This window comes from Leopardus geoffroyi, chromosome B2, assembly GCF_018350155.1.
Source record: "Leopardus geoffroyi isolate Oge1 chromosome B2, O.geoffroyi_Oge1_pat1.0, whole genome shotgun sequence".
NCBI classification, from domain to species: Eukaryota; Metazoa; Chordata; class Mammalia; order Carnivora; family Felidae; genus Leopardus; species Leopardus geoffroyi.
The window spans coordinates 3496218-3522315 of NC_059332.1; the positions used below are offsets into that span (position 1 = coordinate 3496218).

At 45.8% G+C, this 26098-nt stretch overlaps 1 protein-coding gene across 5 annotated transcripts; it reads left to right on the plus strand.

Annotated features, from left to right (window-relative positions):
• Positions 1-462: 462 nt before the first annotated feature.
• Positions 463-24252, plus strand: ZNF322 (zinc finger protein 322). Of its 5 annotated transcripts, none has more exons than XM_045500485.1 (5): positions 463-768; positions 1425-1506; positions 1639-1727; positions 16705-16774; positions 19873-24252. In XM_045500485.1, exon 5 carries the CDS (start codon positions 20055-20057, stop codon positions 21261-21263), a length of 1209 nt encoding a protein of 402 aa, XP_045356441.1. In that variant the 5' UTR covers positions 463-768; positions 1425-1506; positions 1639-1727; positions 16705-16774; positions 19873-20054; the 3' UTR covers positions 21264-24252. The 5 variants fall into 5 exon arrangements, with proteins under 5 accessions (XP_045356441.1, XP_045356440.1, XP_045356439.1 ...); XM_045500484.1 differs by having other exon boundaries at positions 1425-1486; XM_045500483.1 differs by lacking the exon at positions 1425-1506.
• The last annotated feature ends 1846 nt before the right edge of the window (positions 24253-26098 follow it).

A 26098-nucleotide genomic window follows, 5' to 3' on the forward strand; every position in this document is an offset into this window, starting at 1 on the left:
TCCACCTACGCACGACCACCACCACCCCTCTGAGAGCGTTTCATCCAGCTCGCGGGCCACATCCTCTGTGACCGAGCGCTTCCGCTGCGCTGCGGGCTCCTCCATTTCTCCCAGGTCCTTCGGGGTGTTTTTCGCGGGGTTCGCACTCGTCTCCGTGAAGCTACTCCTAGCTCGAGCCCTCCTTTAACTGCCTTGAGGAAAGGGCACGGAAGTCAGACACTGTCATTTAAACAACGTCGTTTCCTCTTAGACCAGGTGGCCGCGGAGCACCCACCTACCCCCTCAGCCCAGGACCCCCAAGCCCCCGAGGAACTCTCCATTTCCTGGCCAGCTCCGCCCCGAACCGCCGAGGGCCCGCAGCGCAGGCGCCCCGGGGCCCCGCCCCGCTACACGGGCTCAGCCCCCATTGGCCCAGAGGCTGGGGGCGGGACGCCCCAGCCGCCGAAGCAGGGGTGATCATGTGACTCGCGGGGGCGGGGCTGCGCCGGCCGCTTCCCAGCCTGGCTGAAAGGGCTCGCGTAGCCGGCCCTGTCGGCCCTTAAAGCGGTCAGTGGGCGGCCTGGCCCCAGCTCCCCTCCCGAGCCGCGCAAAGGGAGCTGCTCCTGGCTCTCGTCCGCCCCCCAGGTTTGCTTTCCTTCCCTTCCCGAAGGTGGGCCCCGAGGTCCACCGCCGCGGAGGCTGCGGCCGCCGGGAAGCCCAGAGCCGAGTGTCCGGAGACTAACCGGAAGTGCGGTCCCAGGCGGAGGGGCGGTGCCGGCGGCTGCCGGGGTAAGCGCGGCCCGCGGGGCCTGGGAGGGGCGCGGCCGCGGGGCCCGGAGGGAGTGGGAGGGGGGCGGCGGGACCAGAAAGCAGCCCCCGCCGCCTCGCCGGCCCCCGGCCTCCGCAGGGCAAGAGCAGCCTCTGCTACTCGCCGCCGAGCGGGGTCTGTGACCCCCAGCCGCCCGACGGCGGACCGAAAGACGGTCAGTGAAAAGTTGAAAGAAGAGAAGCTCGGTACGGTCGCTCCTGGAGATGATAGTAAATATTAATTACCAGGCACTTTTCTAAGCGATCTGTATCTCTTCCTACGGGGGGGGAAACCGAAGGACCTTGAAGTCCACCCCCTCCCCCAGCATCTTAAAGGTAGAGATTAGTTATATTGCACTCAAATGTGCAGAAGAACAGAACCATCTGGTTTTCAACCACCTTATAACTATTCTTGGAAAGCTACGTTGTATATAAAATGGTACCGTATACACTTGTCAACTACGTCTTGGCGTGTAGAGTGGTTAGAAGAGTGGGTCCTTGACCTTAGAAGTTGAGGTAATGCAAACGAAAGATAATTAGCAGAAAGAAAAATTTAAACAAGCAAGTGAAACAGGACTCAGGGCTTTCTTAAGTTAAAGTTAGTCATTGTCCAGAAGGATTCTTGGTGTTTTGTCTAGAGCTGGTTGGGAAGGACCTGATGGCCGCCAGCAGCAGGTGCCTCTTGGAGGAGAAACAAAATGTAAGCAAATGTGGGGAGAGGTTAAGATGTGGTTGAAGGATGCTGACCAGACTGGGGAGTAAATGGGAGCAATATTTAGATGGCCAGTTCCAGAAAAAATACAAATTTCACCAAAAAACTATACATTTCTGCGTTATTGATTTTTCCTCCAGGAGAGGGCAGAATTGCGTGCTGTGAATACTTATGGACCAGAGACCTTTTGAAGCCAGAAGGAACACTGTCTCGAGTCTTTGTTGTTACGGTAAGTGGCATACCAGGTTGCGTGTTTCTAGATAGATGTGGGTTTGGGAGGGGGAAGGAGAGGTGGGACTGAGGGCCTGCCTAGGATTGGGAGAAGATAACATGAAAAAGGGATTGATACTCTCTTAGCTCCTGAAATAGCAAAGTGATAAAACTGGATCCTATTCCACTAACCTGAATGTATTTTCTACTTCTTTCCAACATGGATACTCGCAACAGGCTTGTAGTAATTGCTTCTTGGTTGATTTGCGGCCCAGAACAGGCAGTATGCTCAGTGCTTGGGCAGACTCCGTAGTTAAAAGATCGAAATGTAAATCGTGGCTCTTCTGCTTACTAGCTGTGAGTTGTTGGGTAATTATTTAACTGCCCTAAGCATCAGGTTTTCTATCTGTTAGGTGCAAATATTGGTATTAATACCTATTTTATAGAGTTCTTGGGAAGATTAAATGAGACCGTCCATGCCATCAATTAAAAATAAATGAAGGGGGGGGGGTCAACGGGGGGCTCAGTCAGTTGAGTGTCCGACTCTTGATTTTGGCTCAGGTCATGATCTCACAGTTCTGTGAGTTTGAGCCCTGAGTCTGGCTCTGCTTGGGATTCTCTCTCTCTCCCTCTTTCTGCCCCCTCCCATATCTCTCTCAAAATAAATAAATAAGCTTTAAAAAAGTAAAAGAAGGGGGGTAATCCCTAGCCTCAGGCCTGATACAGTTGGCATTACCTGTTTTTTAGATTAATATTCTATCGCCTTTGTCTGTTTGTCTCATGCATCCTTAACCTTGCGCTTTGAAGTTCTAAACTCAGTTTCTCTGCCTGGACTTTTATTGCCTGCCTGCTTACTCTGCATACTGTGACTCTACCCATGGAAGAGAGAACCAGTGTCTTGCTAGGATGAGATAAGAGAAACCTCTTGGAAGAGGGTACCCTGAAGCTAAGACTTGCAGGATATGTTTGAGTTTGCCAAGTGGACCAGCCTAGGGCTGCTAGCCTAGCCGGTTGCATTGCCATGGGGGTTCTCAGAATTATGACGGCCCTTTTTTTTGTCGTGCCGTGTAGTCATAGGTTTCATTCAACGGCGTAGCCTAGATCCTGGGGATATTGCAGGGGACAATAGACTAAGGCCTAACCCTAATGGAAGTTATATTCTAGTGGGAGGGAGAAACAAATGAACAGGTATAAAATATATTCCACATCGTTGGATGGGAAGTGCTATAAGAGAAATGGAACAGGATAAGAGGACCCCGCTATCTTACATAAAGTGGTCCAGGGGGTGCCTCCTTTTGAGGAATTGACGTTCAGAGACTGGAATCAAAGAAGGAAGCAAGCTACCGGGGGGGGAGAGCATTCTAGGCAGAAGGAACAAATGCCAGAGTTTTGAGGCGGCTCGCGAGGCTGAAGGTAGGCAGGGGTGCCACAGGACATAGAACAGCGAAAACCAGGCTTTGTTCTGAGTGTGCTACGAAACAGTTGAAACATCTTGGAGCTAAGGAAGTTTGGACAACTAGACTGTATTTTGTCTTCTAGGTGCTGACATCTAAAAGACTGAGATGCGAATAAGAAAATGATTTCCTTATGTTTTAAGTTTTTTCTTCTTGGTGCCCCCTGTTTTATTGGCTACTTAGGGCAGATAGGCTTCCCTGGCCTGATAAGTCGGCAATACTCTGATTTCACTTACCAGACTATGACCAGACTCAGAATTCTTTGTTTCCACTCTGCTCCCCTTTTGACCTTAGCAGTCATACTGCAGTAATACACATTTTATTTTATCTTTTTAATGTTTGTTTATTTTTGAGAGAGAGACAGAGACAGAGACAGAGAACGAGCAGGGGAGGGGCAGAGCGAGAGGGAGACACAGAATCAGAAGCAGGCTCCAGGCTCTGAGCTGTCAGCATAGAGCCTGATGCGGGGCTCGAACTCTCGAACCGTGAGATCACAACCTGAGCCGAAGTTGGACGCTTAACCGACGGAGCTACAGGCGCCCCACACAGCTTAAAAGACAGAGCATTCAGGGGCGCCTGAGTTATTGTTTATGATTTAGCTAATTAAGGTTAAATGGGCTTTGAACAAGGCTTTGCACAAGAGACAGACACGGAGGATAGACTCGATAAATATTCGGGTTTTCATGTGTGTGAAGATGGAATGAAGAAAGTAATAGAGCCTGTCATTCATCGAGCATCCCTTGATTCTCAGGCATGGAGCTGGGGCCTTAGTGGCAGCGTCTCCGTTGTCATGGCAGCTCCTTAAGGCAGGCCATGGTACCTTACATACTTTATCACAGGGGAAATGGAAGCAGAAGGAAGGTAAGTACTTTCCTTACCCAGGTTCGTGCGTCTACAGGGGAGCACAGTGGGAATTTGAACCAAAACCTGATTCCAGAACTTGAACGTTCAATGTCAGCACAATATATCAACTCACTGCTACCATGTTCTTTAAAAAACAAACTAAAATATCTGTTAATTTGGAAATAATTTCAGACTTACACACAAGTTGCACAATCATACAGAGGAGCCCTGTACCCTTTGCCCAGCAGTCCTAAATGTTACCGTTGTACTGTGTTTGCTTTACGACTCTGTGTGTGTCTGTATTCACCTACATATGCATACATGTGCGTTTTTTTCCTGAACTTTTTGAGAGTAGGTTATAGCCATAATGATTCTTGTCAAACTATGAGAGAATGAAGCCCTGAAGTCTTACGACATGCTAAGCCCTAAAGTCTTAAGAGAATTAAGCCCTAAAGTCCTAAGGTATGTAATGAATTAACTGCTTTCTTATGCACGTACAATGCTTCTAGCTCCATGCCATTCTTGGGAGAACTGAAAAAACAGTTACTCAAATCATTTTCTGTGGAGCTTCATTCTTTCCTCGAACCCCAGGTGAGAGAGCCTGTCCTAAACACTCAGTAGTTCCTGTCTTAAAAACAAGGCTGTTCTCTTACCATTACAGCTATCAAAGTCAAGATATTAGCTCATATAATATTATCTTATTCAAATTTAACCCATTGTTCCACTAATGGCCTTTTCAAGAAAAGGGAAAAACCCGGTTCTTACAAAGATCAATCCACCACCCCCCCCCCATTTCATTGAATTGTCATGTCTTCTTGTTTGTGGCACACATATCCTCAGACTTTGTCTTTCATGGCCTTGACTTTTTTAAGAGTTCAGGCCACGTATTTAGTAGGATTTCCTTCACTTTGGGTTTGTCTGATGTTTCCTCATGATCAGATTCAGGTTGTACGTTGTTGACAGGGTGGCCCAGGGGTGCATTCTGTACTGCACATTCTAGTAGGAGGCAAGTTATACACCATGTTAGTGGTGACAGTGACTTTGATCACTGGGTTTAAGTCGTGGTTTCCAGGTTTGTGTCCTATGAAGTTACTCTCCTTGTCTCTGTAATTATTAAATATCTAGTAGGGAGACATTTTCAGATTGTGTCAATATCGTGATCTCACAAACTTTATACCCACTAGATTTTTACCTGAAATAATTCATATTCTTCTTTTGATTGGACATCGTGACTTTTAAAATTACATCTTTTCTTCTACATTGAATTGTTGGCTTTTTCGTATAAGAAAAACTCCCTTCTCTATTTGTTTTATATATATATATATATATATATATATATATATATATATATATGTATAGATTCATGGATTCTTACTGTGTTACTAACTTATTGCTTGTTTTGATGTTCTGTTTGTTCCGGATTTGGGTAATAGCAGCCCCCTCGGCCTGGCTCCTGGGTCCTTTTCCCATCTTGTCACTACTTTCTGAGCACTTGCTTATTTTCTGGCACAAGGGGCTCCGGGCTCATCTTGTACTTTCTAAAGCCCAGAATCAACATTTCTCCCAGGAGCCCTGATCGCTTTCAGGGGAGAATGGTGTTTAGAAACAAGACCTGAGTGCTTGGTGTGCTCCTTACTACTAAGATTTCATGCTTTCTGTGACCTTTCAGCAGACATTATTAGAAAGATAAACTAAACGTGCACTTTGACACATACATGCATTTCTGTGTTCTGTATATACTTAAAAACTTGATCTCTGGGGCGCCTGGGTGGCTCGGTTGAGCATCTGACTTCAGCTCAGGCCATGATCCCACAGTTCATGCGTTCGAGCCCCACACTGAGCTCTCTACAGTCGACACAGAGCCTACTTTGGACCCTCAGTTCCCCCCCATCCTGCCCCTCTCCCATTCATGTGCTCCCTTGCTCTCAAAATAAATAAATAAACTTAAAAAATGTTTTAAAAAATTTGGCCTCCTGATACTTCTAATTCCAGTTAAACACTAGAGTTCTCCTTTCTATATTTGTCACGCCCTTCTCTGACGATAAGGAATCTGTATGCCATTTTGCCAGTAGTATATTTACTTATTTGTTCCGTCCTAGGGTATACAGTAGGTAGTATATCTTCACCACCACAGGGGGAAATAGCCCTGCTAATTAGAGTGCAGTAATTGTTCATAGTTCTTTTTATCTTCAACTTGGGTTTATATTCTTAGTATCCTATTAAAGTGCGATTTGAGTTTGTCCCCTTCTGGGTATTCTTCATTTGAAACACTCGTTTGTTTCGCTTGTATTACATTGTAACATTTTGCTCAGGGGTCTTGCCTGTTTACTTACTGAGTGTGTGGAATGTAACAGTTGTGAAAGTAAAAACGGGCGTGTTACAAACAAGGTAGGTTCGCAGAAGCTGACTCTCCCTCCATCACCTGTGGCCACCAGTTCCGGTTTCCTGTGCTCTTAACTGTGGGTTCGCCCCCCACGGGATACTAGCCACACGCATTAGTGCCTCCTTTCACCTTTTCCAGAGCTGTCTGTGGCCAAATGAATAGATACATGTGTAAGTTTTTTATTTCTACTTCATTCTTAACACAAAATGGAGTGGATGTTTTTCTTTTTTCCTTTTTGAGGGTGGGGGGAGGGGCAGAGAGAGGGAGAGAGAGAACTCCAAGCAGGCTCTGTACTGTCAGCAACGAGCCCGATGCGGGGCTCAGACCCACAGATGGGGAGACCGTGACCCGAGCCAACACCAAGAGCCGGACCCTTAACGACTGAGCCACCCACGCACCCCACAAAATGTGGCGTGTGTTTCTCGACTGTTGTTTTTTGAAATTTATGGTATATCCTGAAAATCATTTCGTGTCAATTCACGAAGGTTGTCTTCCTTGTTACAGGTGAGTAGTACTCCGTTATACCAGGTTTGTCCAACCACTTTGCTTCACATGGGCGTTGAAGTGGTTTAAATATTTTCAAACTGCAAACCTTGGCTACGGTGCGCAACTTCATGCTTGTATATGTTTAAATTGTTGGAGATGTATCTTCAGAGCCGATTTCTAGAGATGGGACCGCCGAGTCAGATATAAATGCAGATCCAGTTTTATGAGCTCTGCCAAACTCCCGGCCAGAGCGTCGTGTCAGTTGGCCTTCCCTCTAGCAACACAAGCGTGTCTGTTGCCCCACAGTTTTGACAACAAAATGCGCTGTCATACTTTTCAATGGATGCCGGCCTGATTGGTGAGAAACAATATTTCACATACCTTTTTTAATTATTTCCTTTTTTTAAATAGACGTTTCTGAGAGTACTCATAGGTTCACAGCAAAATTGAGTGGAGAGTCCACGCAGCTGCCTTACGTCCTCCACCCGCCCCGCCCCCCCCAGCCTCCCCAGCTGTCAACCTCTGGGACCAGAGTGCTACATCTGTTACAAAGGAGCCTACATTGAGATGCCATTATCACCCAAAGGCCTTGATTTACTTGAGGGTTCGTTCTTTGTGTCGTACATTCTGTGGCTTTGACAAATGTATAATGGCGTCTGTCACCATGTATGGTGTCACAGAAGAGTTTCACTGCCCTGCACATCCTCTGTGCTCCGCTTACTCATCCTTCTCCCCAACCCCTGAAACCACTGATCTCTTTCACCAATGCCATAGTTTTGTTTATTCTAGAATATCATGTACTTGGAATCGTACAGTTTGTGGCCTTTTCAGGCTGGTTTCTTTCACTTAGCAATATGCGTATAAGGTTTCCCCAGGGCTTTCCCTGGGGAACATTCCTATTTCAGCTCTAAGCAATGTTCCGTTGTCTGGATGTGGCACCGTTTGGTTATCCTTTCATTGACGGAAGGGCATCTTTGGTGCTGCCGAGTTTTGGCAATTGTGCCCAGAGCTGCTGTAAACAACCTTGTGCAGGTGTTTGTGTGGACATCACATTTTCAGCTCCTTTGGGTAAATACCAAGAAGCACGGTTGCTGGATTATGTAAGAGTGTGTTTAGTTTTTTTGTGTTTTTTCTTTAATGTTGATTAATTTTTGAGAGAGACGGTGTGAGTGGGGGAGGGGCAGAGAGCGAGGGAGACACACAATGTGAAGAGGCTCCAGGCTCTGAGCCGTCAGCATAGAGCCCAACGCGGGGCTTGAACCCACCAACTGTGAGATCATGACCTGAGCCGAGGTCGGACGCTTAACCGACCGAGCACCCAGGCACCCCAGAGTGTGGTTAGTTTTGTGAAAAACCACCAAACTGCCTTCCAGAGTGGCTGTACCATTTTGCGTTCCCACCAGCGATGGACGGGAGTTCCTGTTGCTCCACGTCCTTGTCGGCATCCGGTGGTGTCAGTGTTCTGGATTTGGGCCGTTGTTATTTTTAGTGGTATCTCGTTTTAACGTTCAGTTCCCCAGTGACGTACGATGTGGAGCATCTTTTCATATGCTTATTTGTCATCTGTACATCTTCTCTGGTGGGCTGTCTGTTCAGATCTTTTGCCCTTTTTTCAATCAGGTGGTTCCTTGTTGGGTTTTAAGAATATAGAAATGCATTGTATATTTTGGGTAACAGTCCTTTATCAGATGTCTTTTGCAAATATTTTCTCCCAGTCTGTGGCTTCTCCCAGTCTGTGGCTTTAGACTGTGTCTTTTACAAAACAGAAGTTTTTAACCTTAATGAAATCCAGATTATTTCTTTCATAGGCCATTCCTTTGGTATTTTATCTAAAAAATTGTCTTTATTTCCCCCCGTGTTATCTTCTAGGAGTTTTATAGTTCTGTGTTTTACATTTAAGTCCATGGCCTATTTTGAGTTCATTTTTGTGAAAAGTGTAAAGTCTGTCTATTTCGTATTCTTGCAGGGGACGTCCAGTTGTTCTTGCCACATTTGTTGAAAGACATCTTTCTGTATTGCATCGCCTTTGCTGTTTTGTCGAAAGATCAGTTGACTGCATCTATATGAGTCCATTTCTAGACTGTCTTCCATTGATCTGTGTGTCCTTTTACCAATACTACATGGGTTACTGGAGCATTGTAGCAAGTCTTGAAGTTGAGTAGTGTCAGTCCTTCAGTTTTGTTCTCTTTCAATAGTTTGTTGACTATTCCGGGTCTTTTGCTCTCTGTATAAATTTTAGAGTCAATTTGTTGATAGCAACAGAATAACCTGCAGGGATTTTCATTGGAATTGAGTTCAACCTGTAGATCAAGTTAGGAAGAATTGGTGTCCTGACAGCATAGATGTCAGCATATCCATGAACATGGGATTTCTGTTCATTTATTTAGTTCTTTTTTATTTCTTTCATCAGAGTTGTATGTTTTCTTCATACATACATAAGTTAGATTAATACATAAGTTAGATTAATACTTAAGTATATCATTTTGCATAGGTGCTAATGATGTTGTGTTTTTAACTTCAGATTCATTGCTGGTGTGGAAGAAGGTGATTGCCTTTTGTATATTATCTTTGTATCCTGCATGCTTGCTATAATCGCTTAATTAATTCCAGGTTTTTTGTGGATACTTTTGTATTTTCTACACTGACAATCATGTGATCTGGAAGCAAAGATAGTTTATTTTTTCCCATTCTGTATAATTTTTATTTTCTCTTCTTGTCTTACTGTATTATCTAAGACTTTCAGTATGATGTTGAAAAGGAGTAGTAAGAAGGGACATCCTTACCTTTTTCCTTGTCTTAACTGGAAAGACTCGAGCTTCTCACCATTAAGTATAATATTAGCTGTAGTTTTCTTGTATTCTTTATCAAGTTTAGAAAGCTCCTGTCTATTCCTAGATATTTCATGTACTGTTAATTTAAATTTCTGTAAATATAAGTGAGATTGAACATCTTTTCATATGTTTGAGAAACATTTTTCTATCTTTTTTGTGTATTTTTTTGCCTATTGTTCTATCAGGTTTTTAGTGGTTTTTTTCCCTCAATTTTTAAGAGACCTTTATCTAATAGATGTAAATATTCATTTGTCTCAAATATATGTTACAAACATTTTCTTTCAGTTTGTCATTGACTTTTGACTTTGTTCTTTCCTTTTTACATGCAAAATGCTTTTATTTTAGTCAAATGGCCAATCTTGTGTCATAAGCTGAAAACCTTTCTATACACTGAGGTTATCTGTATGTTTCAGTACCTGTGTGGTTTCAACGTGTTAAATTCAGATCCCTGATCAGTTTGGAATTGATTTTGGTATGTGATGTGGGTATAGATCAAATTGTATCAGTTTTCATGTGACTATCCTGATGTTCTGACATCGTTTATTAAAAGTTCAGCGCCTGGGAGGCTCAGTCGATTAAGTGTCTGACTCTTGATTTTGGCTCAGGTCATGAGCTCAAGCCCTGCATCGGGCTCTGTGCTGAGAGTGCAGACCCTGCTTGGGATTCTCTCTCTCCCTCTCTGTCTCTCCCCCACTCATGTGCTCTCTAAATAAACAAATAAGTAAATAAATAAATAAATAGTTTAGCTTTTCCCTGGTAATTTGAGACATAACCTTTATTGTACACTAAATTTCTATGTATGTTGATATCTGTTTCTGGATTTTTATTCTATTCCACTTATCTTTTTATGTATTCCTGTACCAGAATATTAACATTAGAAGCTTTAGACTATATTTTAATGTCTCATAGAGTTAGTCACCCCCCAGTCTTTCTTTCATTGTTTCCTAGTGATTCTTGCATGTTGGTTTTCCCAAGTGAATTTGAGTACTAACGGTAGCTCAGGCATTCCTGATATGTCTGTGAAGTGTCAGAAAGTATGTACTTTAGGTTTTGGGGGCCATATGGTCTCTGCTCACCTATTTAACTCTGCCTGTGTGAAAGAAGCCATGGGCAATATGTTAATGAGTAAGTGTTACCTTGTTTCGGTAAAACTTTATGGAAACAGGCTGCAGGCCAGAATTGACCTGTGGGCCATAGTTTGCTCACATTTGGTCTGGTTCCATGAAGAAGCATATTATTTTTTGTTGTAATTGCATTAATTCACACATCTTTTTATGAGGAACCAACATCTTCATTATATTGAGTCATTCTATCCAAGAACAAAAGATACCTTTCCATTTGTTCAGGTCTACTTTTAGGTCCTTCAGTAGTGTTTGAGAGCGTTCCTCTTCTCTATTTTACAAAATTATTTATTTTTGCGTATTTCATATTTTCTGTTACCGTACAAGGAATATTCTCTATCATTGTATGCTCTAGTTGGTTGTCTGTGCACAGAAAACGGCTGTTTGTTTCTGTGGGTGAGTTTTATATCCTGCTGCCTTACTGAATTCTTTTGAGTCAGTTTTAATGTTGATTCTAGAGTTTTCTAGTTATACTCTCCTACATCTCCAAACAGATATAATTTTACCTCTTTTCAGTTATTAAACCTCTAATTGACTTTTCGTTCCTAATTGTGTTGGCTAGTACTTCCAGCTCAGAGTTTGTTAACTATGGAGATAGTGGTCATTCTTGACTTGTTCCTGATCTTATTGGAAATGACTAGTTTTTCTCACTTAGGTATTGGCTGTAAGACTAAGGAGTGTATATTTTTAATTTTTTTTTTTCAACGTTTATTTATTTTTTGGGACAGAGAGAGACAGAGCATGAACGGGGGAGGGGCAGAGAGAGAGGGAGACACAGAATCGGAAACAGGCTCCAGGCTCTGAGCCATCAGCCCAGAGCCTGACGCAGGGCTCGAACTCACAGACCGCGAGATCGTGACCCGGCTGAAGTCGGACGCTTAACCGACTGCGCCACCCAGGCGCCCCAGGAGTGTATATTTTATCGTTTAAAAGGGAGTATTGGTATAAAAAATAAAAGGAAGTATTCATTAATTCCTACTTTCTTGAGTATTTCATCAGGTGTGGATGTTGATTTCTGTTGTGAGTTCCTTCAGTATCTATGGAGATAATTATGATTTTCCCCCATAGATCTGTTAATATGCAGTATTATGTTAATGGATTTCCTAATATTGAACAAATCTTGCATTCCTTGAATAACTCCCACTTTTGTCATGATATATTACTTTCCTTAATGTGATGTTGGATTTTTGTTAGTACTTTTCACTTTAATACTGGGCTACAAAACATCTTTGTACTCTTTGTCAGGTTAATTGTCAATGTTAAACTATTTTCACAAAAAAATTAGAAGTTTTGTTCATTTTTAAGCGCTCTGGGAGATATTTATGAAACATTAGGTTTATTTGGTCTTTGTAAGTTTGTTAGAATACTCTTCTGAAATAATCTAGGTGCAGGAGTGCCTGGGTGGCTCAGTCGGTTGAGTGTCCAACTTTGGCTCAGGTCATGATCTCACAGTTCGTGAGTAAAAAAAAAAAAAAAAAAAAAAAAAAATTTAATGATCTAGGTCCAGTGCTTTTTTGTGGGGTAATTCCTTAACAACTTTGTTTATTCTGTGCATATTAGTGTTCTAAAACTTTCTGTCTCTGAAGGGGGTGATTTTGGTAAATTGTATTTCACGAGGAAACAGTCTGTTTCATAGACTATCACATTTATTTGTGCAGAAGTCTGCAAAGTGATCTGGTATGTGTATGTGGGGGCAGGGTTTGTTTGTTTTAGCTATTATTTATTCCTTACTTTGTAAGCGTGTACTTTCTCCCTTGTTTCCTGATAAAGTTAGCTAGTAGTTTATCAGTTCTTTACGTTTTTTCCAAAGTAAGATTTTGATTTATAATTAGGTTGTTTTTCTCTTCAGTTTCCTGATTTCCGTCTTTAATTTTATTTTCTTCCTTAATTTCTTTTGATTTACCTTTTTTTTTTTTAGCTTTTTTGAGCTGAGAATTTAGTTTGTTCATGTAATTCTTTTTATCGATGTAAAAATATTTAAAACTATGAATATTCCTTGGTCACTGCTTTAAATTTATTCCATAGATTATAATCTGTAATATTGTTAATTGTCACTATTTAGAAATTTTGTTTTGTCTCCCCATTTGCTGAAGAGTTGTTTTATTAGTTTATTTTTCCCCATTTAGGAGGGGCTTTTTTAATTTGATGTTTCAATAAATTTTTAGTTTGATGTCACTTTATGGAACTTACTGATGCTCTCTTTGTGACCTACTATATGACAGAATTCTGTGACTGATTCATGTGTGCTTGAGAAGAAAGTTTATTTCCTGTTATTAGGAGATAACTATCCTTAGCTATCCGTAAGATTTACTTACTAATTCGATCAAGTTTTCCGCATCATAACTTATTTTTGTTCTACTTTGTATGTCCATTTACTGACCGTGGAATGTTAAGTTTTCTTATTAATAATGTGTGTATCTCTATTTCTTGTTATGTATTGTGGTTTTTGCTTGATGAGGTTGACTGCTGTGTGATTTGGTGCAAAACCATAACTGTTACAAGTCAAGCTATAGTATATGGGTTTCAACATTAAAAGGTGCCCTTTATCACGTTTCATGTTTTTTGGCCGAATTCTCTTCCTGATATCTTAAAAAAAAAAACAAACAAACCCTACTTTTATTGTTTCTATTTGCCCCGTGTCCTTTTTTCTGTCCCTGTGTTTTCAGCCTTTTCAAATCTTTGTTTTAGGTGTCTCTTGTGTTTAGCATATAGTTGGGTCTTGCTTCTTGAGCCACAGTAAAAATTTTTTAATGGGTGAGTGAGTCGGTTAAGCGTCCAATTCGGCTCAGGTCATGATTTCACACCTCGTGGGTTTGAGCCCCGCATCAGGCTCTATACTGACAGCCCAGGGCCTGGAGCCTGCTTCGAATTCTGTGTCTCTTACTCCTATTAAGATAATAAATGTATTTATTTTAAATATTACAATATTTAATATTTTATTCAATAAAAATAATAAATTTTTAAAACAATTTTAATGGGTGAGTAAAACTCCTCATTTATTGATATGATTGATGTGTTTGGTCTCAGCGTGATCATATTATTTATTCTTGTTTTTTCAACTGCTTGTTGCTTTTCATTAAAAAAAAATCTATGGGGCGCCTGGGTGGCGCAGTCGGTTGAGCGTCCGACTTCAGCCAGGTCACGATCTCGCAGTCCGGGAGTTCGAGCCCCGCGTCGGGCTCTGGGCTGATGGCTCAGAGCCTGGAGCCTGTTTCCGATTCTGTGTCTCCCTCTCTCTCTGCCCCTCCCCCGTTCATGCTCTGTCTTTCTCTGTCCCAAAAATAAATAAGCGTTGAAAAAAAAAAATAATAATAAAAAAAAAAAATCTAGAATGTTTCATTTTTGTTATAATGGCTACCTTGGAACATAGATCTTTGTAATGCCTTGGTACCATTTTCTTTTTCTTTTTTCTTTTCGTAGTTTTTTTTTTTTTTTTAAGTTTTATTTATTTATTTTTGACACAGAGAGAGAGTGGGAAGGAAGGAGAGAGAGGAAGAAAGAGAATCTCAAGCTGATAGGACACAGCCTGATGTGGGGCTCAAACTCACACCATGAGATCATGACCTGAGCAGAATCCAAGAGTCAGACGCTTAACTGACTGAGCCCCCCAGGCACCCCCTTGGTACCATTTTCTTATTTAGCCTTTAATTATCTGGTTTTTCAGGTTTTGGTAGTATCCCTTAACTCTCACCTGCCATTAATACAATAATCAGTGAGGTTATATAATTTTTTTGTTTCTTTTCCTAGTTTTTAGTTGAATTACGTCTATTTTACTAGAATGTGAAATATTTAAGAAGACTGCTAATTCAGCAACACTTTACCACTTTTGTCATTGTGGTAAAGTTTTGTGGCATTGTTTTTCTTTTTTTGTTTTTTCTTTAATGTTTGTTTATTTTGAGAGAGATCGAGTACATGCTCCCAAGCAGGGGAGGGGCAGAGAGAGGGAGAGAGAGAATCCCAAGCAGGCTCTGATCTGTCCGTGCAGAGCCCGACACGGGGCTCAGTCCCACAAGCCATGAGATCATGACCTGAGCCGGAATCCAGTAGGATGCTTAACCTAAGACTGAGCCACCCAGGGGCCCCTAGATGGTATTTTTATTTTCCTTTTTTCTAAAAAACTTTTTCCATCATCTTGAAGGACCTTACATTCCTCTCTGCTCCTTTTCTCCTTCATGGTGCAGCCCAGAAGGTTCCTGTCCTTTCCTTTTTACTTTCCTGAAGGATCGCCACCCTGGGACTGCCTCTTAAGTGTGTGCAGGCTGAGTCCCTTCCTTCTGTCCTGCTCTGATCAGAGCTTGAAGAAAACATTTTCTACTTGGAGTGAGTTGTGTCCGTCGTAGACTGGTTCCAGCACCCCGGCCGGCCCGAAGCCTGCGTCTTCAGCCGGCCCTGCTCCCCTCGCCCTGCTGTCCTGGCCCTGCTCCCCTCACCCTGTCCCTGCTCCCCTCGGCCCTGCCTCCCCTGGCCCTGCTTCTCTTGGGCCTGCTCCCCTCATCCTGGCTCTGCTCCCCTCAACTCTGCTCCCCTCGCCCTGGCCCTGCTCCCCTTGGCCCTGCCTCCCCTGGCCCTGCTCCCCTCGCCCTGGCCCTGCTCCACTCGGTGGCTTGCCGCTGAGAGCTCACCCGAGGCATTTGGGGAAGGGGTGTGTTTGTTCGGTGCATTTGTTCTTGTCCTTACAGAGCTAGAGGCATGCCGGGGCGGTGTGGGTGTGCGTGTGGGTGTCTGCAGCACCGATACCCCCTCTCTAACTCTCTTTTCTTTCCGTGTTCTGTGTAGTTCTTCCAGAAGCATTCTGTTCTTTTTCCATCTTTAATCCGTTTTCTGCCCCTCGACCGAAGTTAGCATGAAGCCCTTGTCATGGAAGCGCATAGGTTTTTCTGAAAAATCTAGTTGAACTACGACCTACGGCTTCCCTGACCTCTCGTTTTGGCCCGTGTGGGGTTCAGGTCGGGGGCTGCTAAAGGGAACAACAGCAACAACAACAACATCAACATCAACAGAAATTGGGTTGTGCTTGAAGTTCCCGTCTTTCCTGACCTGCGTGCCGTTTCCTTTCCAGAGTCCTCGGGCAGCTGGCCTGTGCTTCCTGGCCAGGTTTCACGAAGATTCCGAGGGGGGCCGAGGATGGCCTGTGTTTACCCCGTCTTACCTGGAGCCAGAGCCAGGAAATAGGTCGTCTGCGTGGTGGCAGCTCTGGACGAGTGTCATGCAGAGCCTCTGCCCAGCCCGTGTGTTGTCTGGGTCTGAGCACTTCCGCTCTGGCTTCTGATCCCTGGTGGCAGCAGGACCCTCGAGGGACCTGAAGCCTCAGTGGCCCGGAAATGGCAGGTCCAGGCTGCTGAGGGAAGGAGTCGGGGACCGGCCTGGGCACTCTAACTCTCGTGCCTGTCAAGTGCCCGTCATCGGCCGCCTCCTGAGTTGCATGCGGCTGAAACAGAAGGCGGCTAGGGCCGGTGTAGACTCTCGATGCCCCAGAGCCTGAGGCCTGCCCGCAGCACCGAGTAAAGTTGGGCCTTGTTGCTGTGCAGGTTGTCCCCACGGCCGCGGATGGGGCGGCCTGCGTTCCTGCGGCCAGGGTGTCACCTTTGCGTGTGTCTCTCCTGAGATTTGGCCTTGGGGGCCCTTCCCCTCCATGTCAGAACCCCGAAGAGGACGTAGATTATGCAGATGGTTTTCAGATTCTTGTCCCCTTTCTGGAGAGCCACACGGGATGGGTTAGGACGATTCATCTCTCAGGACTCAGTGTAAGGGCTTGTGGGAGAACACCCTTAAGTTTTCTTAAGGAAACTTTACCCATTTTCGGAGTCGTCGAGTGAAACGCTCTAGGGCCAAGTCCACTCGCTTGTGACCGTCCCTGTCATACCCTCATGTCTTACAGAAGGCCGGCTGCCGAGAGAGACCGGATTTGCGGGGCCAGGAAGCCAGGCGCTCTCCCAGCTAGCTCCCAGGTAAGCCGCCGTGTCTGGGCCTCAGCAACGTGCGTCCTGTCTCCGGGACTGAGCCCAGGCACAGCGGCACTCGGCCCCCTTCCTCTCCCACGGGGACACAACAGTTACGGGGGGAGGGGGGGGGCAGGGGGAGTGGCGCATGCACCGGAGGTGCCTGGTAAGCACCTGCCACACGGCAGAAAGCGCACGGGAGAAAGCGTGTGTGCACGGGAGAAAGCGCACACACGACACCCAGATATCCTTGTCGCGCTCCAGCCAGAGGCCTCAACGACCCGAGTACATCACGTATCAGAAGATGGCAGGCGCGGTGGAGAAAAGCAAAAAAGGGGTTGGGAAGCCGGGAGCGTGCGGGCAGCTCCCTGCTTTAAACGCGGGGGTCAGGAGAGGCCTCCTGGGAAAGAGACATTGGAAGAAACAGAGGAATTGAGAGGGCGCCGGGCACACCCCAGGAGGAGAGGAAGAGAGCTAGGGACCAGACCGGGAGGGGCAGAGGCCCTGGGGAGCGTGGGTGAGGACAGCCCGGAGGCCATGTGGCCAGGTGGGGACCTGCGGGGAGCAGGCCGGTGAGAGAGCAGGTGGGGTAGGCCGCGGGGTCAGCAGAGCCGCAGACTGTTCGTCGGGGGCACAGAGGACTTGCCCTGTTGTCTGGGCTTTTTCTTTGTATCTTTTTAGAGAGAGTGTGAGAGGAGAGGGGCCAGACAGGGAGAGAGAGTCCCAAGCAGGCTCCGCCGGGCTTGATCTCAAGACGCTGGGATCATGACCCCGAGTCATGACCTGAGCAGAAACCAAGAGTCAGAGGCTTAACCGACCGAGCCCCCCAGGCGCCCCCACGTTCTGTTGTTTTAACACGAGTTCCGCTGGCCGCGGAGTGGAGAGTCTGAGTGTAGGAGGTGGTGACGGGAGGGTGGCCTGAGTTCTGGGGCTACCGTGACGAAGTGCCACAGACTGAGTGGTGTAAAGAGCAAATTTATTTTCTCCCGGTTCTGGAGGCTGACGGTCCAAGATCCAAGCGTCGGGCTTGGTTTCTTCCGAGACGTCTCCTTGGCTCGCAGCCGGCGAGAGAGGCAGCTGGGTTCTCGTTCTGAGAATGGAGCCAGCGAGTCTGCTGATGGCTCCGTTGTGGGGTGTGAGGGAGAAGGTCACAGGAGGACTCCAAGGCTTTGGCCGAGGACCTGAAAGAACAGGAACGGAGATCGGGCGGACGGGGGCGGAGGAGGCCGGTCTGTGCACCACCGCCCCGCCTGTGCCGAACTTGTCTTTGACGGTCAGTAAGGCGGGAGCAGACACGAGGCGTTTCGTTGCAAACCCTACTGAATAAGAAGCTCCTTTGTGACACTTCAGGCTTTGGGGGTCAACGAAGGCAGCCCCAGGCTACTTGGTGCTTCGTGCGCTGTGTGTTGTTGTTGTTGTTGGTAGTTTCTGGATCACTCTTTCCGAAGAGGCCCCCGGTCCCTCCGTGACCGCGTAAGTGTCCCGCTGCAGACACCCGCTTAGCGCTCCGAGACACGCGCGCAGGAGTCAGCGAGGTGACCTCTGGCGCTCGGCGCGCTGGTAAATAATAGGAGTATTCATTCTCTCGTGAGGACAGAAATGGGCTCACCTTGAAGATATTTTACTGGGTGGCAGAGGTCCATTTGATGGATCAGGTTGGTGACCTTGTTCCCTAGGGTACCCATCATCAAACGATCTGGGAGTGTAAGGAATTCTTAACGCTACCGCGAGAGTCATCTGGAACTTGTAGTTTGGACCCCCAAAAATGTCACGTCTGGAACGGCTTTGACGATCACGGTGACGTGATAGATTTTTTGAAATCGGAGGTGTACACTTAACCGTATTTAGCATAAGCGTGCTGTCTCTTGTTCAAGCTCACCTCCTTCCCCTGCTCCGAGCCATTGACTTCACTGCTCTGGTAGCCGTGCGTCACGTTTCTGTCTCATTCTGTCCTCCTGCTGTGGTTTCAGCATTACATTTCTTGTGGACCCGTGTCTGCACTCGAGAAACCGCACTCACTACTCCCACCCCATTCCGTTTTCTCTCATCCCCTAAACCTAAACATTAGAACTTTTTTGAGCTGACATTTGAAGCCGTGGTATTTCTTCTTATGTTTATGAATAGCTTTTTTTTTTCTATCACAACAGCCGTCTCCGTGCCCTGCACATGGAGAGCTTACCGAATTGTTGCAGGGAAATTGGAAAACTGATTAGCAGACTGATGACACAGAAAGCCCTCCACCTTCTAGATCCTTTTGACTCCTTGTTTCGTCTGAATTCAGGTGGCCACTGCTGCTGCCGCTTCTGGAGCTGTTGTGTTTTGGGTTCTGGTCCGTTACGCCTACTAGCGTGCGATACTCAACCCTCCTGCTGTTTTCGTGTCACCTGAGTGTGCGGGTGCCCAGTCCTACGCGTCACAGCTGAGGAACCATGGACTCTGTCCCCAGAAGAGTGTACATACACCAAATAACCTTTGCATCAACGTTTTCGTAGGTTACTTTAGGTGTCTGTGGATGCAAAATAACTTCTGTTCTAGCTTTGAGCACCTATTATGCGCTATGAGGAGCTGTTAGGCCTCTTGATTATTCGGTTGAAGTGAGGGGAAGGGGAAGAACCCTGGTTTTGAGATCACCCAGGTTCATAACAGAAATAATCCTGACCGGTCTTTTCCTCAGATGTGTCACTGACCGGTTTCGTATTAGAAAAGAGGAAAACTAACTGGGGCACCTGGGTGGCTCAGTCGGTTGAGCGTCCACCTTCGGCTCAGGTCATGATCTCACAGTCCGTGAGTTCGAGCCCCGTGTCAGGCTCTGTGCTGACAGCTCGGAGCCTGGAGCCCGCTTCGGATTCTGTGTCTCCCTCTCTCTCCGCCCCTCCCCTGCTCGAGCTCTGTCTCTCTGTCCCAAACATAAATAAAAACATTAAAAAAATTTTTTTTTTTCTTTAAAAAAAGAAAAGAGGAAAACTAACTGATTTCAACCCTTGTGAAAACTAGAGCACTTATGGACTCTGATGGAGAATTTCTGTCTTTTTTGCAGTGATTTTTAACTTTGAACATTCTTTTCTTAGTCACAGGAATATAGATAATATTTCTTCTTTGTCTCACAGGGTTGAAAATCCCAAGTAAGGAATTAGTGTATAGGATGCTGGAAACTTGTAGTGACGAACTGCTCATGACTGAAGGGCCTAGAACAGATGCATCTTTCAAGTTCTTACCAAGAAAACAGCTATGAAGAAAATGATGGGTCAAGAAGACCAGTGGAAAACTCCCTAGGAGAGAGCCATAGAAAATGTGCGCTTCGGAAGAGAGATATAATCAGAGAACTCAGAAAAGGAAACTATATCATGTATGCCCTCAGAAGGGTAAAAAGATTTTTATTCATGTGCACGAGATTACGCAAATAGATGATCAGCTATACCAGTGCCTTGAACGTGAGCAAAACTTGTGTGAACGCTTAGCTCTTATTATGTGTGAGAGATCCCACACTGGGGAGAAACCTTACAGATGTGATATGTGTGAGAAAACCTTCGTCCAAAGCTCAGAGCTGCTTTCACACCAGAGGGTCCACAATTACGAGAAACCTTATAAATGCAGCAAATGCGAGAAGAGCTTCTGGCATCACTTAGCCCTCTCGGGACACCAGAGGACACACGCAGGTAAAAAATTCTATACCTGTGACATCTGTGGCAAGAATTTCGGCCAGAGCTCCGACCTGCTTGTCCACCAGCGAAGCCATACAGGCGAGAAGCCGTATCTGTGTAGCGAGTGTGATAAATGCTTCAGTCGAAGCACGAACCTCATAAGGCACCGAAGAACTCACACGGGTGAGAAGCCGTTTAAGTGTCTGGAGTGTGAAAAGGCTTTTAGTGGGAAGTCAGACCTCATCAGCCACCAGAGAACTCATACTGGCGAAAGGCCCTATAAATGCAACAAGTGTGAGAAAAGTTACCGACACCGTTCAGCCTTCATTGTTCATAAAAGAGTTCACACTGGGGAGAAGCCCTATAAGTGTGGCGCCTGTGAGAAGTGCTTTGGCCAGAAATCAGACCTGATTGTACATCAGAGAGTCCATACGGGCGAGAAGCCGTATAAGTGCTTGGAGTGCATGAGAAGCTTCACGCGGAGCGCTAACCTGATCAGGCATCAGGCAACTCACACTCACACTTTCAAATGCCTCGAATATGAGAAAAGCTTCAGCTGTGGCTCAGACCTTATTGTGCATCAGAGAATTCACATGGACGAGAAACCGCCCCAGTGGTCTACATGTGAGGGTGGCTTCCTCCTAGGCATGGACTTCGTGGCCCAGCAGAAAATGCGAACTCAGACCGAAGAGCTGCGTTACAAGTACAGCGTGTGCGATAAAAGCTTCCACCAGAGCCCAGCCCTTCTGCAACATCAGACAATCCACATCGGTGAAAAACCGTATATCTGTAATATGGGTGACAAGGGTCTTGAGCTCAGCCCTCCCCATGCATCCGAAGCCTCACAGATGTCTTGATCAGACAGGGAGTTATAATCCCATAGAAGGTGTATGTACGTGTCCGAGAACTCACAAGATAAAGGACTCTAGGCGAATCTCAGACTCTCCTCGGAGCTCAGGCTTCCGTGGGGACCAGAGAATGCAACTGTGGGAAGTTGAGAAATGGTTTGCCCAGAGAGCTACCCTAGCAGGACACTTTTATCAGTCACTCGAGTGAGAAACCTTACAAATGCCCTGAGTTTTGGAAAACCCGTAGTCCAAGCTCACAGCTGATCACCCACGAGGGGATTCGTACAGGTGGGAGACCTTGCAAATGCAGTGAGTGTGAGAGAACTTTCTAGCGGTGCCCGCCCCCCCCTCATCCCACGAGAATTCACACCAGAGGACTTTCTAAATGCCCTCCGTGTCAACAGAGCTTCAGACAGTACGCACATCGCATCGGATGTCGGAAAGCCCACAGCGGGGAGAAACCCCAGCGAGTGTGTAAAAAGCTTCTAACAGAACTGTGACTTTTTTTACTCTTCAGAGAAGCCATACTGGTGAACGTGTGTCTATTTGTCTTGAATGTGGCAAATCCATTCATTGGGAGAGCCTCCTTGGGTTTGCACCAAAGAAACCCAATCTGAGGAGGGACCTTACAGAGTCTCTGAATGAGAAAAACTTCTGTCAGTGATCCGCTCTTGTGGTATCCCGGGGCACTCACACAAGTGAAAAAGCCCCTGGAGTCTGAAAAAAGCCTTGTCAGAAACTCTCCTACCTTATCGGGTCCCAAAGAACGTACTCTGCAGAGAACTTTTTGCCAGTGAGAGATCTAATTGTGTGGACTGTGTACATATAATAGGTATGAAGAGAACTGTTCTCGTAGTTAGTTGACCCATATGGTAGAGATGACTTTTAATGGAGTCAGTATGTAAACAGTTTTTAGATCCCCAGGAGCTCGTTCTGGGAGGAGTGAGGGCAGATCGCGGTAGGCCTCATGGGTAACTCAGGTAAAGATGCTTTTCTTTTATCTGAACCACTTAATGATTACTTTCGCTTTTTACAATTTGGAAATCCAATAAAGGAAAGGACCGTAACCTTGTGATAGAAGGTGTGACCTGTGTTACTGTTGGGGGAAAGGATTGTATTGACTTTGCCTCTGTCCCGTTTTTATTCTTGACCAGAATGGGGACTAGCGTGTTGATAGTAGCCTGGGAACCATTTGCTAGTAGTGAAAAGAATTGAACGGCCAGGGAGTAGTGACCCTAGATCGAAACTGTCCCCCCAGGTTCCTCCTTCGGAGGGCCAACCTCATAAAAGAGGCAGAATAGTCAGCTTTTGTATTTTAGTGTGAGTTAAGGCATCCCCTCAAAAGTTTCCTTTCCCTGAAATACCTTTGAAATGATCGCTGGTTTTCGAAATCTCCGCTTTAGAGATTGATTTCTTTCCAACTCGGAAGTGCAAATTTCAGCAGAACCGTCATGACGTTGCTAGCGTGCACGTTGTTGGGACCTTATCACGTCTCTTTCCGTGATGAGACCTGCTCTTCAGATCCTCGCAGGCTGATTAAGGGAAACCAAAAGAAAGGTTTAAGCCTGAGCAGGCACAGAAAAGAACACAGAATGATGCGTTATTAATGGAGGAGCTAAACTTCTTGATTCTGATTATCCCGACTCCAAAGCTGGTGTTCTTTTCACTCTGTTACCCTGCTGTTGGTAGCAAATCAAGCCCCATAATGATACGCTTTTCGTTTATTTCAGTTCTGCCAAGAAAAGAGAATACTTTTTATTCCCAGGGAAAGGATTGCAGTCACCACAACACAAGGTATCTGTTTGGCTTGGAATGTAGGATTCTAAATGCTAGAAGGGAAAAGTAGTTGGCAAATTCATCAGAGGTTTAAGGATGAGCACGTATCTGCAATTTACTAGATAATTATGATTATCTTTAACATTCTCTAGAAATACTATAATTAATCCAGGGATTATTAATGGACAGTTCTGAGAGTTTTTTTCCTTCTCTCAGATTAAAAGACATTTAATATAAATCCTTAAGATTCCGCCAGTATTTGGGACTATAGACTGATGAGTCAGTATGTTGTTGCTAGTCTGGGTTCTCTGGTTTATTTTAACAAATCCCCGAACTCCAGAGAGTGTTGGCATTCGGACTCATGGGTGGCCAGTGGCTACCTTGTGTGTGGCTCTAAGCTTTGATCCTAATGACTGGTTGATGATCTTGATAATCTTAGGGTCAGTGGATAGAGCATATAGTGACAATAAGGAATCTGATTCTAGGGGATTTTTTGTTTGTGTTTTCGTTTTTGCTTTTTTGTTTTTTTTGTGTTTGAAAACAATTGCTGGAAGTTTATTCGATCTGATGTGTTTTAGTAATTTTCATACACAGCTCTTACACCATGAAAAGTGGCCCAGTGTGACAAAACACGCAAGATGTATTTGTTTCTCTTTGGTGCAAATCATGCCCGTCACTAGTATATGTTTGACAGTTGTAATACTTAAAATAGTATTGGGCGTATGGCCTGGTGGTGATGACAGTTAGTCCGTATGGCTACTTGTTAGTCATTAGAACTTGGAGAAGGGGACAGAGTTTGTATCGTCGCCAGGGCAGTGACTCGCCCCTTCTTTCAACTAATCTTACCGGTAATTGTCTCTCGTCTTTAAGTAAGTTAAGGATGGACCATCCCTCAAAAGGAGAACATTAGGAGTATGAGACAGGTCTGAGGGTGAGGGCTTTTAACTGTGGGGGAAAAGGTGTTGGTGTTGTTCATAGAGCATAACCTGAGGTTGGAGAGGACCACTTGGGAGCCTGTAACCAAAACTAGAAGGTAACTTCTGGGATGGATGGAGGTTCTCTTGAGACAGTGCCAACCTAAATCTACCTCAGGTAAGTAGTTAGAGTACCTTTCAAGATTTCAGACCAAACGAGACACTTGTATTCAGTCAATGTATTCCTATGCTTTAATGTTTTTGTTTTCCCTCAATTCTGAAATAAACTTTTATTCTGAAAAACTCTATTTTTGTCTCTACTAAGAAAAGGCATTTCCCCTACACTTGCGTTAGAATAAAGCCGATATGGACGAATCCTTCCACAGTGGACACACATCAGATCATTGCAATGCCCACGTGAGTATCTTAGAATGTTGCCAGCTCTACCTTAATTAAATACACAAAACAAAGGACTAAAGTTGACATTCACATGGCCCTCCGGCCTGGTAGAGGCGATCAGGGCCATTAGAACAGCTCTAGAGTTCCAGGAGTTTTTGAGGCGAAAGCGGAGAAGTGAACGGAAACCTGGAAGGAATATTGTCTCTGCTCTGCTGTGGATGTTGGATCCTTCTGGAGCCTCTGCCGGGCATTACCTAAATAACACAGGAGAGAGTCACCGCTGAAACTGACCATATTTGGGGCTAAAATTCAGTAACAGCAAAACATCTGTTTATGTGAGTAACCTGCAACCTCAAAATCAAGACAAATTTTGAATTTGAAGTTTGAATTTAGAATCCGCCCTGGGGCGCCGTTCTACCTCTCCCCTTGGCGGAGTGGTGTCGGCGGGGTGGCTCCGAGTTTCCCCCCGTTGTCACGTGTGCCTCCGTTTGTATCTGTTTGCTCCCCTAATGGAATAGGTTTCAGGGTTTTAAGTGGCTTTTTCATTGTGAGGAAAGAAGAGGGAGGTATGACAGCCAGCGGACGAAAAGGGGAAGGGAAAATGGCCCAGCTTCGGCTTGTCTTCCTTCTGGCTTGCGGGTAGAGAGGTGTGCCCCAACGAGGCCTGCAGCCCTCCTGCTGCTCTGTCCCCGGCCCGACATTCAGGTGGGCAGTGCTGAGCCGAGCCTGGGGAAGCAGCCATTTCCCTTGCAAGTGACGGGGACAGAAGTGATGTCTCTGGAAGTGGAAGAGCGAAGGTGCGTCCCAGCGCCCACAGAGGCCGTAAGTGTTTGTCGAAAATGGTTCTTTCTCCTTGAGGGAAAAAACAGCTTGTCACGCAGTAGAAGCTTGCTCGTTTCATGCCCCAGGCGACAGCTTTGGCCTCGCCTCCCAGTTGGACTCTAGAAGCAGTGGGGCAAGCTGAAAGCGGTTGACCCTTGCCGGGCCGTCCTTCCGTCCTGCCCGGCAGGGGAACCTTGACACGGAGGGGCTGCACCTGCTAAGGTCAAGTAACTGGCGGTTAAGGTCTAGCGAGGAAAGGAGAGGACCCGTGGGGTAGCTCCTGTTTATTATGTTCCGTGCCCATTTTGAGAAATCTCCGCAGCCCTCGCGTACCTTAACTCCTGGCTCAGAAGGTTGCCTTAACATATCTGAGAACGAGGAGGAGCCTTTGTACGAAATCCTAAGTGGACCTTCCTGGTTGAATCCAGCCCCTGTTCTAAACGGGGAGCCCCGACGTGCGGGCGGAGGACGTTGGAGCTGCTCGTGGTCGGTTCGGGGGCGGCAAGGCCTGAGGGTTCGCCAGTGGGCGGTTCAAACCCTGTGTTTCTCGCCGAGCGGGGGACTGACGGAGTTTGGAACAGTCGCCGCTGGCCTCTGCCCTCCTCGGCGCCCCCATCGGATCACCTACACGGAAAAACAAAATCTGGCAGTCAGGGCCCTCCTGACCGCTTCAACCCAAATCTTTTTATCTGTCCCGCCTTTCTTCTCCCAGAGGAATAAATGTGCTGACTCCTTTAACCTGCCCAGCCCATGCTGCCACCGCCTCTGGAACCTACTTCATTTGTCTTTTCTGTAGGTTTTTAAAATTCATTTCCTTCATGGAGATTTTCCCTCATGTGTTCAAATATGTGCAGATGCCCTTTTGTACCCGGTTTAAAAAAGAAGAAAAGGTTTGGGTTGCCTTTAATCGGCTGGTGTTTTTTTTTCTTTCTT